Genomic DNA, 14,239 nt, shown 5'->3' with positions numbered 1-14,239 from the left:
ACACATCTGGAGCGCCCTTCAAGATACGTCTACATCTGTCTATGACTCTCCATTCAAGAAAACACGCTGCGCCCTGTCTACCAAGAAATCTTCAAAGCGCTGTTGTGTTGCTGAGTCAAATGCCTTGTCGATGTCTTTCATCTTTCCCTTAGACAAAGGGGCGAGTTAGGTCTCGCATGAATGATAGTTGCAGAGGAGGTCATTTTGTTCGAGGTACCTCATTACGCTTAGAATCAGAATATTTTCTAATATGCCAATGTATATTGATGACAAAGGTACTGGTGAGCAGTTTTTGGATTACTTGAGCTAACCGTCTTTTAGAGGGGTCTGACTTGTCTTTTATCCAGCTACGGGGCCACAGAATTTTGTTCGAATGATCTGCGGTATATTATGGTAAAAACATTGGCTATCTCATTCAAGTGCAACCTATACATAGTCAGCTACTTGTTTGGTGTCCTCTGATGTATATTACAGCCCTTATCCGTTTGGGGTCTCTGAACGCTATACTGCTTGTCTGGGAAGTCGCAGGCTGCCTTTTCGGGGAATCTTCGAAGTGTCTGGTTCACGCCTTTTACTCGACTCTGACCTCACCGGCCACCATTATGTCTAGAGAAAACGTTGCTGAATATGAGTGTCGTTGAAAGTGCATGAGTGGTTTTCTCAGAAGAACCAAGCCTTCCAACGTGCGCCACAATCCATAGATGGTTGCACTCCTTTCCCTCAATGGCTGCTTGCACAGCCTTTTCAACTTGTTGAAAGAGGTCTGGCACACACAGAGTGCACAAGGTGAACATTCCCATTGCTTTCTGCCATTTTATCAAGGAGTACTTTTACTCGCCATAAGTTCGAACTGCCGAAAATTAACAGACTCCTCACGCCGTAGTGCTTGCTGTTCCCAGACACGGGAGGCTGCAGGTCCGCCAGCAAGTGTAGCGCGTCTGTCTAGATCAGTTTCAGCTTCAGTGGCAGTCACAACTCCTGACTTGATGGTTAGGCGGGTAGGTGTAAAAAAGTGAGTTCTCTCTGGTCCCTGCGTCTAGAACAACCTTCTGAAAGGTCACTCATAGTCAAGTGGACAAACGGTGACACATCCTAAACGTTATGCAGAGGAGCTAGTATCAACAGCACAGGATAGTAATTGAGGTACCTTTGGTATTGTAACCTTCCCACAAAAATGTTGAAAGACTATAATTTGAATGTTAACAAGAATACAACCTAACGTAACCTCCCAGCAAATAAATTCAATGACAATGACCGTTAGACAAAAATTAGCAATCTGACCCAAGTATAAGTTCCTCACTAACAAAAAAAATCAAAGTCAATTCAGTGATAAGAAAATCTCAGTGATAATGAAATTTCAATTAAACCGAAATATCGGTCTTTGGCCCTGTGTAAAAAAAATCATAATTAATTTCTTACCTCATTCGAAACTGCATGTCAAAGTTCTGCTCTTATTGTTGGCCACGGCTTGGAGGAAATGCATCGTAAGTATTATTTTTTTTTTGAATTTAAGGGAAACTTTTCTTTAAGGAAATGCAAGGGAAATATTATTGCAAAAAAGGATTGTTTGTTAAAAATGCTTAGTTTGAAATCAAATTATTATTGGGGCGATTCTTGTGAACAAATTAAACACATTTAAGATCCATTACAATACATTGTTAGCTGAGCGCAAAGCTGCTTATTGTGTTATTTAAAAATATACCTTGTCCTGAATCTTGACCAGAATGCCATGTCGACGCCCGCCGACTCCTCACACACAACTGCACTGGGCTGCTATTACCGACAGACTGCTTACATGCAACTGCACTGTAAACTCGCAACCGACTGCCTCCTCTCGCTGCTCGCTACTCACTACTACTGCATCTCGCAACAAACTGCCTCCTCTCGCGGCTCGCTACTGACTACTGCTGCATCTCGCAACAGACTGCTTACTCGCGCGCGCTATTACTCTCTGGTCAAAGATTGTTATGCCTCACCATCGCTGCGTACGCGTTTCAGTATTTACAGAACATGTCTCACGGTATCCGTCTCAAGAGTCCCATCTGCAGCAGCTTCCACTCGCTTCACAGAAGTCAGGGCGATTTAAGCAGCTGCTGAAGAGCACCAAGTAAATCATCTACTGTCCGAGGACAGCATTTACAGTTGGGCTCCATGTGGGCAGACACATCTTTTGTGATGAGGTAGTACTTCATCTTAACACTAGACGTTTTATTTTCCACTATTATCTTTTTTTAATCGCTCTTCCTATTCTCTGTTTTTATCTCGTCTCAGTTAGGAGCTACAGACAAACTCTACAGTTGCACTTTACTGTGATCGACCACTGCCGTCACTGTAGATTTGAAAACAAGTGTCCTAGTACCCCTACCGTCTATGTAAGGCGAGACAAAAGACGGCCGCAGAGAACGACCACATCATCGGCTTCAAAACACCATACTTTCTTACAAACAGACAGGTTCCCACCAAAAGTCAGTCACACCATGCCGCTGCTCAACAACAGTCAACAGCAGATTACCATCTCTGCGTTTCCCAGCAGGGGTGGAGCCGGAAGTGTCAAGCTACGGCTCTTAGTTGAAACGATTCCGATGTAATTGAGTTGATACTGTAGTTCACTTTATCTTCCATCGTCGATATTTTTCCCATTTGTTTCCTAATTTTATCCAGAGCTGTCACTGTCTTACGTTTGTCGTTATTGTACGAGGTACATTCAAGTTCTAAGGCCTCCGATTTTTTTTCTAATTAACTACTCACCCGAAATCGATGAAACTGGCGTTACTTCTCGACGTAATCGCCCTGCAGACGTACACATTTTTCACAACGAAGACGCCATGATTCCATGGCAGCGGCGAAGGCTTCTTTAGGAGTCTGTTTTGACCACTGGAAAGTCGCTGAGGCAATAGCAACACGGCTGGTGAATGTGCGGCCACGGAGAGTGTCTTTCATTGTTGGAAAAAGCCAAAAGTCACTAGGAACCAGGTCAGGGGAGTAGGGAGCATGAGGAATCACTTCAAAGTTGTTATCACAAAGAAACTGTTGCGTAACGTTAGCGCGATGTGCGGGTGCGTTGTCTTGGTGAAACAGCACACGCGCAGCCCTTCCCGGACGTTTTTGTTGCAGTGCAGGAAGGAATTTGTTCTTCAAAACATTTTCCTAGGATGCACCTGTTACCGTAGTGCCCTTTGGAATGCAATGGGTAAGGATTACGCCCTCGCTGTCCCAGAACATGAACACCATCATTTTTCAGCACTGGCGGTTGGTTACCCGAAATTTTTTTGGTGGCGGTGAATGTGTGTGCTTCCATTGAGCTGACTGCCGCTTTGTTTCTGGATTGAAAAATGGCATCCACGTCTCATCCATTGTCACAACCGACGAAAAGAAAGTCCCATTCACGCTGTCGTTGCGCGTCAACATTGATTGGCAACATGCCACACGGGCAGCCATGTGGTCGTCCGTCAGCATTTGTGGCACCCACCTGGATGACACTTTTCGCATTTTCAGGTCGTCATGCAGGATTATGTGCACAGAACCCACAGAAATGCCAACTCTGGAGGCGATCTGTTCAACAGTCATTCGGCGATCCCCCAAAACCATTCTCTCCACTTTCTCGATCGTGTCGTCAGACCGGCTTGTGCGAGCCCGAGGTTGTTTCGGTTTGTTGTCACACGATGTTCTGCCTTCATTAAACTGTCGCACCCACGAACGCACTTCGACACATCCATAACTCCATCACCACATGTCTCCTTCAGCTGTCGATGAATTTCAATTGCTTTCACACCACGCAAATTCAGAAAACGAATGATTGCACGCTGTTCAAGTAAGGAAAACGTCGCCATTTTAAGTATTTAAAACAGTTCTCACTCTCGCCGCTGGTGGTAAAATTCCATCTTCCGTACAGTGCTGCCATCTCTGGGACGTATTGACAATGAACGCGGCCTCATTTTAAAACAATGCGCATGTTTCTATCTCTTTCCAGTCCGTAGAAAAAAAATCGGAGGCCTTAGAACTTGAATGCACCTCGTATTTTGACTGACTGCGGAGTGGAAATTTGCTTTTAGTTATTCTTTTTCTTCTCTTCGCATTTCTTACGACATTATTATCTGAGACAGGCCTTGCGTGGTGTTGAAATTTCAGTAAAATATATGAAATGCTGTGGCCCACTGACAAACCGTGTTTGTTAGTTTTGTAGGAGCTGCAGAAGGCGGCGACTGACCTGTGGCCCTGGCGATGATGCCGATGAAGGCGGGCGGTATGGCGAGCAGCATGCAGCCCACCACAGAGCCCAGAGACAGCGCCTGCGCCGCGCACGTCGTCTTCACCGACAGCACGCGCTGGAAGTAGCCCTGCGACACAGACCAGCAACTGCTCACCACACCAGGCGCTTCGGATCCGAGGATACGTCAAACAATGGCGTCCTTCTTCAGGTATACTGGTGTGAATAAAATCTTGAACATGGCAGCACGGCAGCATGGCGTGACTAACTAATCAGGTAATATCAGTGTCTGTCGAACTATACCCAATCGCTAAGCCTTAATTGGTACAAGCCACCGGTGATCAGAAGCAAGGGCGTAATTGGTCAGGGGCAATCGGGGCAATGCTTGGACTCCCTGTGAAAGAGGAGCATCCTGACACCTAAAACAAAGATTTGGAAGAAAACGAAGAAAAAGTAAAGCTATTTTTTCCAGCATTGTCTTCGTAGTACACATGTACACCTGCTCACAAGTGCTCTACATACAGTATCTAATAAAAAGCATCCGTACGTCCCTACATAACGCGAAACTGACTACTAGATATCAAGGGAGACAGACGCGCCAGTATAAAAGAAGGTGTGGAGTAAAAACGGAATGGGACAATCAGGAAGGTAAGTGACCTCGAATGTGGGTTAGTTATGTTAGTTATTGGATGTCACCTGACAAGGGAACCTCCCCATCGCACCCCCCCGCAGATTTAGTTATAACTTGGCACAGTGGATAGGCCTTGAAAAACTGAACACAGATCAATCGAGAAAACAGGAAGAAGTTGTGTGGAACTATGAAAAAAGAAGCAAAATATACAAACTGAGTTGTCCATGCGCAACATAGGCAACGTCATGGATAATCAGAACTCAGGAGCGCCGTGGTCCCGTGGTTAGCGTGAGCAGCTGCGGAACGAGGAGTCCTTGGTTCAAATCTTCCCTCGAGTGAAAAGTTTAATTTTTTATTTTCATACTGATCTGTCCGTGCAATTTTAGTGTGGGAGTAGACGTGATTACCATTCCTCCAGGTTGTACACCTCTTGTGCAACCGTTAGATGTGTTTGGTTTTCGGCAAGTGAAATACTTTGTGAAAAGATTCTATGTTTTTGCGAAGCTGCACAGGTACACACAGCAGTATTGTTTACGTGATCGTGTGTCAATTATCAAAGTTCAGGCACTCACACATAATCAACTTCGCTCTCCAAAACTCCAGGACATGTTCAGATTTGCTTGGACATATGCAGGATTTGACGGTCTACACACGGAAAAAATTAAAAACGTTAAAAACATATGTTACAACAGAGCACAGGGAAAACTGTGCGACTGTGAAAGTGTTGCATTCATTTGTTACAGCTTATGTGACAAACTCTTATGTTTCCATCACTTTTTTGCGAGTGATTATCACATCCACAAGAAAATCTAAATCGGGCGAGGTAGAAGAATCTTTTTACCCATTCGCCAAGTGTACAAGTTAGTTGGGTCGACAACATATTCCTTTCATGTGACGCACATGCCGTCACCAGTGTCGTATAGAATGTATCAGACGTGTTTTCCTGTGGAGGAATCGGTTGACCTATGGCCTTGGGATGAAATGTTTTCGGTTCTCATTGGAGAGGCACGTCCTTTCGTCTACTAATCGCACGGTTTTGCGGTGCGGTCGTAAAACACTGACACTAAACTTATTACAGTGAACAGAGACGTCAATGAACGAACGGACAGATCATAACTTTGCGAAAATAAAGAAAGAAAATTTTTACTTCAGGGAAGATTTCAACCAAGGACCTCTCATTCCGAAGCTGCTCACGCTAACCACTGGACTATTTTTTTTTTATCTCATTTTGTTCGCTTTAGTTCGTTGTATCTGCTCGGGGCGGACGTCGTAAGACACCCGTTTTGGTTCGTTGTTGATCGGTGAACTCGGTTTTTTTATTACAGAGGGCAGCTAACCCTCTGACCGAACACGCTGAGCTACCGTGCCGGCAAAATTTTCATTCGAGGCAAGACTTGAACTGAGGACCTTTTGTGCTAATGGATTACTCAGTTTGTATATTTTGCTTATTTTTTTAATAGTTCCACACAACTTCTTCCTGTTTTCTCGATTGATTGTGCTCAATTTTTCAAGGCCTATCCACTGTGCCAACTTATAACTAAATCTGAGGGGGGTGCGATGGGGAGGTTCCCTTGTGAGTAACAAATCCATCACGGACATTTCAACCCTACTACAGCTGCCTACGTCGACTGGTGATGATGTGATGACCAAATGGAAATTCCATCTAAGTCGTCTTGTATCTTCTGACAGTCACTCAACTTCGACACCTTACCGTGCTCCACGGCATCATCAGCAAACAACGGCAGACTGCTGCCCACCCTGTCCTCCAAGTCATTTATGTGTGTAGAGAGAAACAGCGGTACTTTCACACTTCTCTGGGGCACTTCTGAGGATATCCTTTGTCTCTGATGAAGGGTATCCTTAGAAAGGAAAAAAGGAATACAAACGTCTCAAAAATGAGATCGACAGGAAGTGCAAAATGGGTAAGTAGGGATGGCTAGAGGACAAATGTAAGGATGTAGAGGCTTATCTCACTAGGGGTAAGATAGATATTGCCTACAGGAAAATTAAAGAGACCTTTGGAGACAAGAGAACCACTTGTATGAATATCAAGAGCTCAGATGGAAACTCAGTTCTAAGCAAAGAAGGGAAAGCAGAAAGGGCGATGTACGTGAGGACAATGTTATGGAAATGGAAGAGGATGTAGATGAAGATGAAATGGGAGATATGATACTGCGTGAAGAGTTCGACAGAGCACTGAAAGACCTGAGTCGAAACAAAGCTCCGGGAGTAGACAACATTCCATTAGAACTAGTAGAAGCCGACCTCGGGGAAGATCAGTTTGGATTCCGTAGAAATATCGGAACACGTGAGGCAATACTGACCCTACGACTTATCTTAGAAGCTAGATTAAGTAAAGGCAAACCTACTTTTCTAGCATTTGTAGACTTAGAGAAAGCTTTTGACAATGTTGACTGGAACACTCTCTTTCAAATTCTGAAGGTGGCAGGGGTAAAATACGGGCAGCGAAAATCTATTTACAATTTGTACAGAAACCAGATGGCAGTTATAAGAGTCGAGGGACATGAAAGGGAAGCAGAGGTTGGGAAGGGAGTGAGACAGGGTTGTAGCCTCTCCCCGATGTTATTCAATCTCTATATTGAGCAAGCAGTGAAGGAAACAAAAGAAAAATTCGGCGTAGGTATTAAAATCCATGGAGAAGAAATAAAAACTTTGAGGTTCGCCGATGACATTGTAATTCTGTCAGAGACAGCAAAGGACTTGGAAGAGCAGTTGAACGGAATGGACAGTGTCTTGAAGGTTGGATATAAGATGAACATCAACAAAAGCAAAACAAGGATAATGGAATGTAGTCGAATTAAGTCGGGTGATGCTGAGGGAATTAGATTAGGAAACGACACACATAAAGTAGTAAATGAGTTTTGCTATTTGGGGAGCAAAATAAGTGATGATGGTCGAAGTAGAGAGGATATAAAATGTAGACTGGCAATGGCAAGGAAAGCATTTCCGAAGAAGAGAAATTTGTTAACATCGAGTATAGGTTTAAGTGTCAGGAAGTCGTTTCTGAAAGTATTTGTATGGAGTGTAGCCATGTATGGACGTGAAACATGGACGATAAATAGTTTGGACAAGAAGAGAATAGAAGCTTTCGAAATGTGGTGCTACAGAAGAATGCTGAAGATTAGATGGGTAGATCACGTAACTAATGAGGAAGTATTGTTTAGGATTGGGGAGAAGAGAAGTTTGTGGCACAACTTGAGTAGAAGAAGGGATCGGTTGGTAGGACATGTTCTGAGGCATCAAGGGATCACCAGTTTAGTATTGGAGGGCAGCGTGGAGGGCAAAAGTCGTAGAGGGAGACCAAGAGAGGAATACACTAAGTAGATTCAGAAGGATGTAGGTTGCAGTAGGTACTGGGAGATGAAGAAGCTTGCACAGGATAGAGTAGCGTCGAGAGCTGCATCAAACCAGTCTCAGGACTGAAGACCACAACAAGAACAACACATGTAAAAATGAAACATAAAAACTGCAAAGAGATCAGTGGAAAAAGAGAAGAGTGTAAGGTCAGCTGCCGAGTGACAGGCCTTCTAATGGCAAAACCACAACATTCTAACACATCTCAGCTGCTGGCAGCCACAAGCACATACTACAGTTAATTGTAGAGACAAGGGGCTGAGGTTACTACGCAAGTAAATAATTTTAAATGGAAAGACGAAAGTGTGATGCTCACTTATGCGTGGGTTTTGTTTATGAAGAGGAAGTGCTCTAATGTCGAGAACATCTAAAACTTGTTCGGCCGCAGCACGCTACGGGGACACGATTCAATCACTTGTTCTCTCAGTATGTTCAAGGCAGCACTAAAGCCACTAAAACTAACGCGTTGGGCAGCATCGTACGATGCTATCTACGTACTTAAATAAACATTCGTTGACGTTCTTAAGACTCTGATAACCGTAATCCTTACGAATAAGAAATGTGATCAACGAGGTGTATCTATATATATAAAAGAAAGTCGTGTTAGTTACACTATTTATAACTTAAGAACGGCTGGACCGATTTGGCTGAAAATTGGTGGAGAGGTAGCTAAGAACCAGAGGACGGACATAGGATATTTTTTATCCCGTTCGACCGCTATACAACATGGTATAACAAAAACGCATCTGGCATGGAATAACAAAACGCAAATGCCAGCTAAACGACAGCTGGACCGATTTGGCTGAAAATTGGTGGAGAGGTAGCTTAGAACCAGGAGACGGACATAGGATACTTTTTATCCCGTTCGACCGCTATAAAACGTGGTATAACAAAAACGCATCTGGCATGGAATAACAAAACGCAAATGTCAGCTAAACGTCACTATAAAACGTGGTATAATAAAAACGCATCTGACATGGAATAACAAAACGCAAATGACAGCTAAACGTCTATGGTTAAGTAACAGTACATATCATTAATTAAAAATTTAAAGAAATAATTTGTATTTACTTTCAGTGAGGAGATACATAATCGGGCTTTACTCTTGATCGAAGACATGTGTTACCTCATGTGTGGAAGTTTATTAGTCAGGTTAGGAATGCCAGCGCCAAGTCGCGAAATGAATGACGCATTTAATCGAGAATTGGAACGGGAATGTGATCACCAGGAATTAGAATTAGTAGTTCAAACGAATGTACACCTGTTGAACCGCCAACAAAGGAAGTTTATGATACATTAATGAAAGCAATTGATGAAGGAAATGGTGGTTTATATTTCCTGGAAGCCCCTGGTGGAACTGGCAAGACATTCCTCATGTCAGTAGTTTTAGGCACTGTTCGTGCGAGATCCAACATTGCGGTTGCAGTTGCTTCTTCTGGAATAGCAGCCACATTGTTAGAAGGATGCCGTACGGCTCATTCAGCATTAAAATTACCGTTAAATCTTCAAGCTATTGAAGAACCAACATGTAATATTACAAAAAAACTCAGCAATGGCCAAAGTTTTATCAGCATCCAAGATCATCATCTGGGACGAATGCACAATGGCGCATAAACGTGCATTAGAGGCACTTAATCGAACATTGAAAGATCTACGCAATGACTCGAGATATTTTGAAGGAGCAATGATTTTACTGTCTGGCGATTTCCGCCAAACACTTCCAGTACTTCCAAGATCAACGGCTGCAGACGAAATAAATGCTTGCCTCAAATCATCGAATCTATGGCGCTATGTGAAGAAACTTTAGCTGACAACAAACCTGAGAGTTGCATTGCTTAATGATACATCTGCTGAAGATTTCTCTGAGCAATTGCTGACTATCGGTAATGGTCGAGTGCGTGTCGAAGAATCGAGCGGATTGGTTTCATTTCCTCATAATTTCTGTAACTTTGTCTCATCGAAAGACGAACTTATCAACGAAGTATTCCCAAACATCATTACTAACTACAAAAGTAATGAATGGTTGAGTGAGCGAGCAATTTTAGCGGCTAAGAATAAAGATGTAGATGACCTAAACTACATAATTCAGAATGAGATCATTGGTAAAATGCATTCATTCAAATCTACTGACTGTGTAACAAATGAAGATGAAGCCACCAACTATCCTATTGAATTTTTAAACTCCTTGGATGTGACTTGCTAACCACCGCACAATTTACGCCTAAAAGTTGGCTCCATAGTAATCGTGCTTCGAAACATAAACAAACCAAAACTGTGCAACGGTACGCGTTTCCAACCGATATGCCGTTTACGTTTAAAAGACTTCAATTCCCGATCAGTCTTGCATTCGCCTGACCATTAACAAATCACAAGGTCAATTCTTGAAGGTTTGTGGTTTAAATATAGAATATTCATGTTTTCACATGGTCAATTATATGTGGCATGTTCACGGGTCGGAAGACCATCTGCGTTGTTTGTTGTTGCGCCTGATAATAAAACAAAAATGTCGTGTATCACAAGGTACTTAATTGAAGAGTGGAAGCGGAGCACCAAAAAACATAAAGAATAAAGAATCATTAAAATACTTAATTTTTATTTGTATTTCCTAATAAAAAATTGAACTTATTATTTATTGGCTTTAAGGCGGAACAGAGTTCGCCGGGTCAGCTAGTAGTTGCTAAAAGAAAACTGAATCCTATTACTTTGTTACCATTTTATGAGTTCGGTGCAAAGTGCTAGAAAAAGTCCATAGAGCCTCAAAAGCCCTGCAATCTAAAAGTGAGGACGTAGCAATAACAAACAGCGCAAATAGGTAACCTGAAAGGATCGTTTGACAAACTGACTGACAACGTTTTAGACATCTGTGTGTTATAGGACATCAGAGTATTTTCCCTAACAAATGAATAGAAACAGTGAAGAAGAAATGGGGGTGAGAGTGGGAGGGAGGACCGGGTATGAGAGATAATAGGTGGGTGACGGATTGGGAAGTTGAGAAAGAGGGAAGAGACAAGGGGGACGGGGAGGACGACTCAACTTTATCTGCTCGGAGGCCCCCATAAATGCAGTTACGAAACTGGTCAGAAGCCTTGGGGCCGGTGCCGCTATATAAACCGCCACTTCCGATGCGACGCATCTAACAGTAAAAATAGTGTGTGTAGCATTACAGGAGATAGTGAATGTCGTGTTAAGCATGTGGTGTTGCTCCTGAAAGGGTGCTTCTGCTATCCGTTTATGTGGGAGCTAAGATTCCTTAGGGAAGGTGAAGAGAGTACAGAATGTAGAGGCAATCTCGGTATTTGCTGCTTTTCAACAGATAATGATAAATCACTTTAGCGAGCTCCCTTCCTGTCAGTAAAGGGCAGACTGACAGGTCGTGTCCAGAATGAGATTTTCACTCTGCAGCGGAGTGTGCGCTGATATGAAACTTCACTCCGCTGCACAGTGAAAATCTCAATCTGGAAACATTCCCCACGCTGTGATTAAGCCATGCCTCCGCAATATCCTTTCTTTCAGGAGTGCTAGTTCTGCAAGGTTCGCAGGAGAGTTTCTGTAAAGTTTAGAAGGTGGGAGACGAGATACTGGCAGAAGTAAAGCTGTGAGGACGGGGCGTGAGTCGTGCTTGGGTAGCTCACTTGCCCGCGAAAGGCAAAGGTCCCGAGTTCGAGTCTCGGTCCGGCACACAGTTTTAATGTGCCAGGAAGTTTCATGGCAGGTCGTGTGTTCAACCCTGTAGTTGTAAAACTTTGTTGTAACACACTCTTTTGCTTGGGTTTATTAAAGGAAGTCGACTTCGCTGTTCACTGTTTGAGTTTTGCTAACACTGAGGGTGGGGATGGGAACAAAGTTGATCCGTCAGTCACATGGAATTTCTCTTCCACAATGGGCAACCAAAAAAAAACTGTTTCCGTGCCCCGTAATTGTCTCACATTGCGACGCGTAAATTTCAAATTCGGCTGAAAGATGTCTACAACCTTTCTTTGTAATGGTGCAAAAGCGTGGCGCACTGCGATGACACCCTCGGGGTCGGCGATGCATAAAACAGCAATGTGTCGACACATGCGAGAAAAAGACCAAGGTTCAGAATTTCATAAGAGCTGTAAGGTGCGTTAATGACGTCATATTCGCACCAAATTTGACCACAATTATGACCAACGCCGTCGTAGACGCGCTACTCGTTGGTAATGTCGCCACGCCCTCACTTACCCACATTTCACCCCTTCTTTTGACGCCTCTGCGATGGAATCGCCACACTCAGTGTTGCAATCACGCCGTTTTCTTATGGATCGCTGAGGAAGAGTGTCGAAGGGGTTACGTGACCTCAGGCGCTGGGGTAGCTGGGGAACATCGCTCAGCTGAATGGGCGTCGAAGTTTCTGACAATTACATTCTTGAACTGCTCAACAAAGGTGTGTCGGTGTCACCGAGGATGTTGCCGAAATGAGAGGGATTTGGTGGGACCGTTTGCCGTTTTATTCACGCTCATGTCAATGTTGCATCCCACCGTGATTACGCCAGAGGAGGGCGCGACCTGCGAGGGCCTAAAAAGCATGAACGCCCTTTGCTGCTTCGGATGGGATTCAGATTTCGTCGAATGGTTTTGAACGGTCACTAGTGGTTCCATCCTATATGCCAGAGCAAACGTTTCAGTCATGCTACACTCCAAAGGGGTCATACCACTTTCAGTGGGGGTTGCAGCCCCACGATGTCCTTAGAGAAGAGTTAAGTCGTTCGGGGATGTCAGCATTGTCGAACGTTGTCGAGAATGTCGTTCTGTTGCCCGTCGCACTGCGAACTGTCGTTTTCGACTGCGAAATGTGTAGGAATCAACGCCCCAAGGGTAAGGGTGTTCTCTTTGACACTCTTTATACCATCTGCTGAGGGCTCTGACTATCGATTGTGAGCGGCGGTGTGTGTGAAATCCTTTTCTCGGCCACTCTTAAGAAAACTGCGACATTTCTGTGCATAGTGTCGAGGTTCTGAACTCCATCGCACATGGTTCGAAAGAAGGGATGAAATGTGGATAAAACGAGTTGTGTTGACCTTTCCATCATGTGACACGTCCACTATGTCCTTGAGCAAAGTTATAGTGAAATTTGGTGCCAATGTGACGTCACTAACCCACCTTACACCTCTTAAGTAGTTGTAAAACTGTGTTGTAGTACACTTCTTTTGCTTGGGTTTATTGAAGGAAGTCGCCTTCGATGTTTACTGTTTGAGTTTTGGTCACACTGCGGGTGGGGATGGGAACAAAGTTGATCCGTCAGTCACATGGAATTTCTCTCCTACACTGCACAGAAAAAAAATTTCCGTTAGTTGTTATCAAACGATAACAGCAATAGTGTTTCTCTCAGTCGACTCCGGACTCAGACCAAGGTGATACGACCAAAATACCTCAATTCGTCTTATTTGTTAGGTGATATTTGTTGTTGTTGTTGCGTATGTGTCGACACTTTGCTGTTTGAAGCGTCGGCGAATCTGAGGGTGACGTCACAGAGCGCCACGCTTTTGCAGTATAACAGAGGCAGGTTGTAGCCACCTTTGAGCCAAATTTCAAATTTATGCGTTGCAATGCAGGTTTGGAAAAAGTGATTTTTTTCCTTGCGCTGTGTAGCATCCTCCTTTCTTCCTTTTCTTTTTCTTGTGACTCTGGTCCATATCTGCTCAGGGTCGGCTTGGTTATAAACGGGTATGAAATGGTTAATTTAAGGGGTTGTCTGATGATGCCCCTCCTCTCGCCATCCTGCTATCTGCCGGGTCGTAACTTGTCTGCGTGTTATTCGTGTCAATCTGGGCGCAAGTTTTCCAAATGTTTCAAATTGAGTAACTGAGTTAGTTACCAGCCAGCTGTTAAACTAGCCGGATGTGCCAAACCGGCGTAAAAACCGCATCCAGGCTGGCCGGTACACCGACCCTTGTCGTTAACCTGCCGGGCGAATTCGATACGTGGCCGGCGCACCTTCCCGCCCGCAAGCGACGCTTCAGCACCCAGGGCATGTTAGTAAGCTGCTATCTGTGGAACATTTTATC

At 44.0% G+C, this 14,239-nt stretch overlaps 1 protein-coding gene across 1 annotated transcript in view; it reads right to left on the bottom strand.

The window, feature by feature from the left end:
* Positions 1-14,239, bottom strand: part of LOC126152666 (high-affinity choline transporter 1-like) — a 472,314-nt gene that overhangs the window by 83,984 nt on the left and 374,091 nt on the right. Inside the window, exon 7 of the mRNA XM_049916021.1 lies at positions 4,208-4,337. Coding sequence (XP_049771978.1) covers positions 4,208-4,337 — 130 coding nt within the window. The remainder of the gene's footprint in view (positions 1-4,207; positions 4,338-14,239) is intronic.

This window comes from Schistocerca cancellata, chromosome 2, assembly GCF_023864275.1.
Source record: "Schistocerca cancellata isolate TAMUIC-IGC-003103 chromosome 2, iqSchCanc2.1, whole genome shotgun sequence".
Lineage (NCBI taxonomy): Eukaryota > Metazoa > Arthropoda > Insecta > Orthoptera > Acrididae > Schistocerca > Schistocerca cancellata.
Note: the sequence above shows the minus strand (reverse complement) of the source record. Positions and strands in the feature narration are given on the sequence as shown.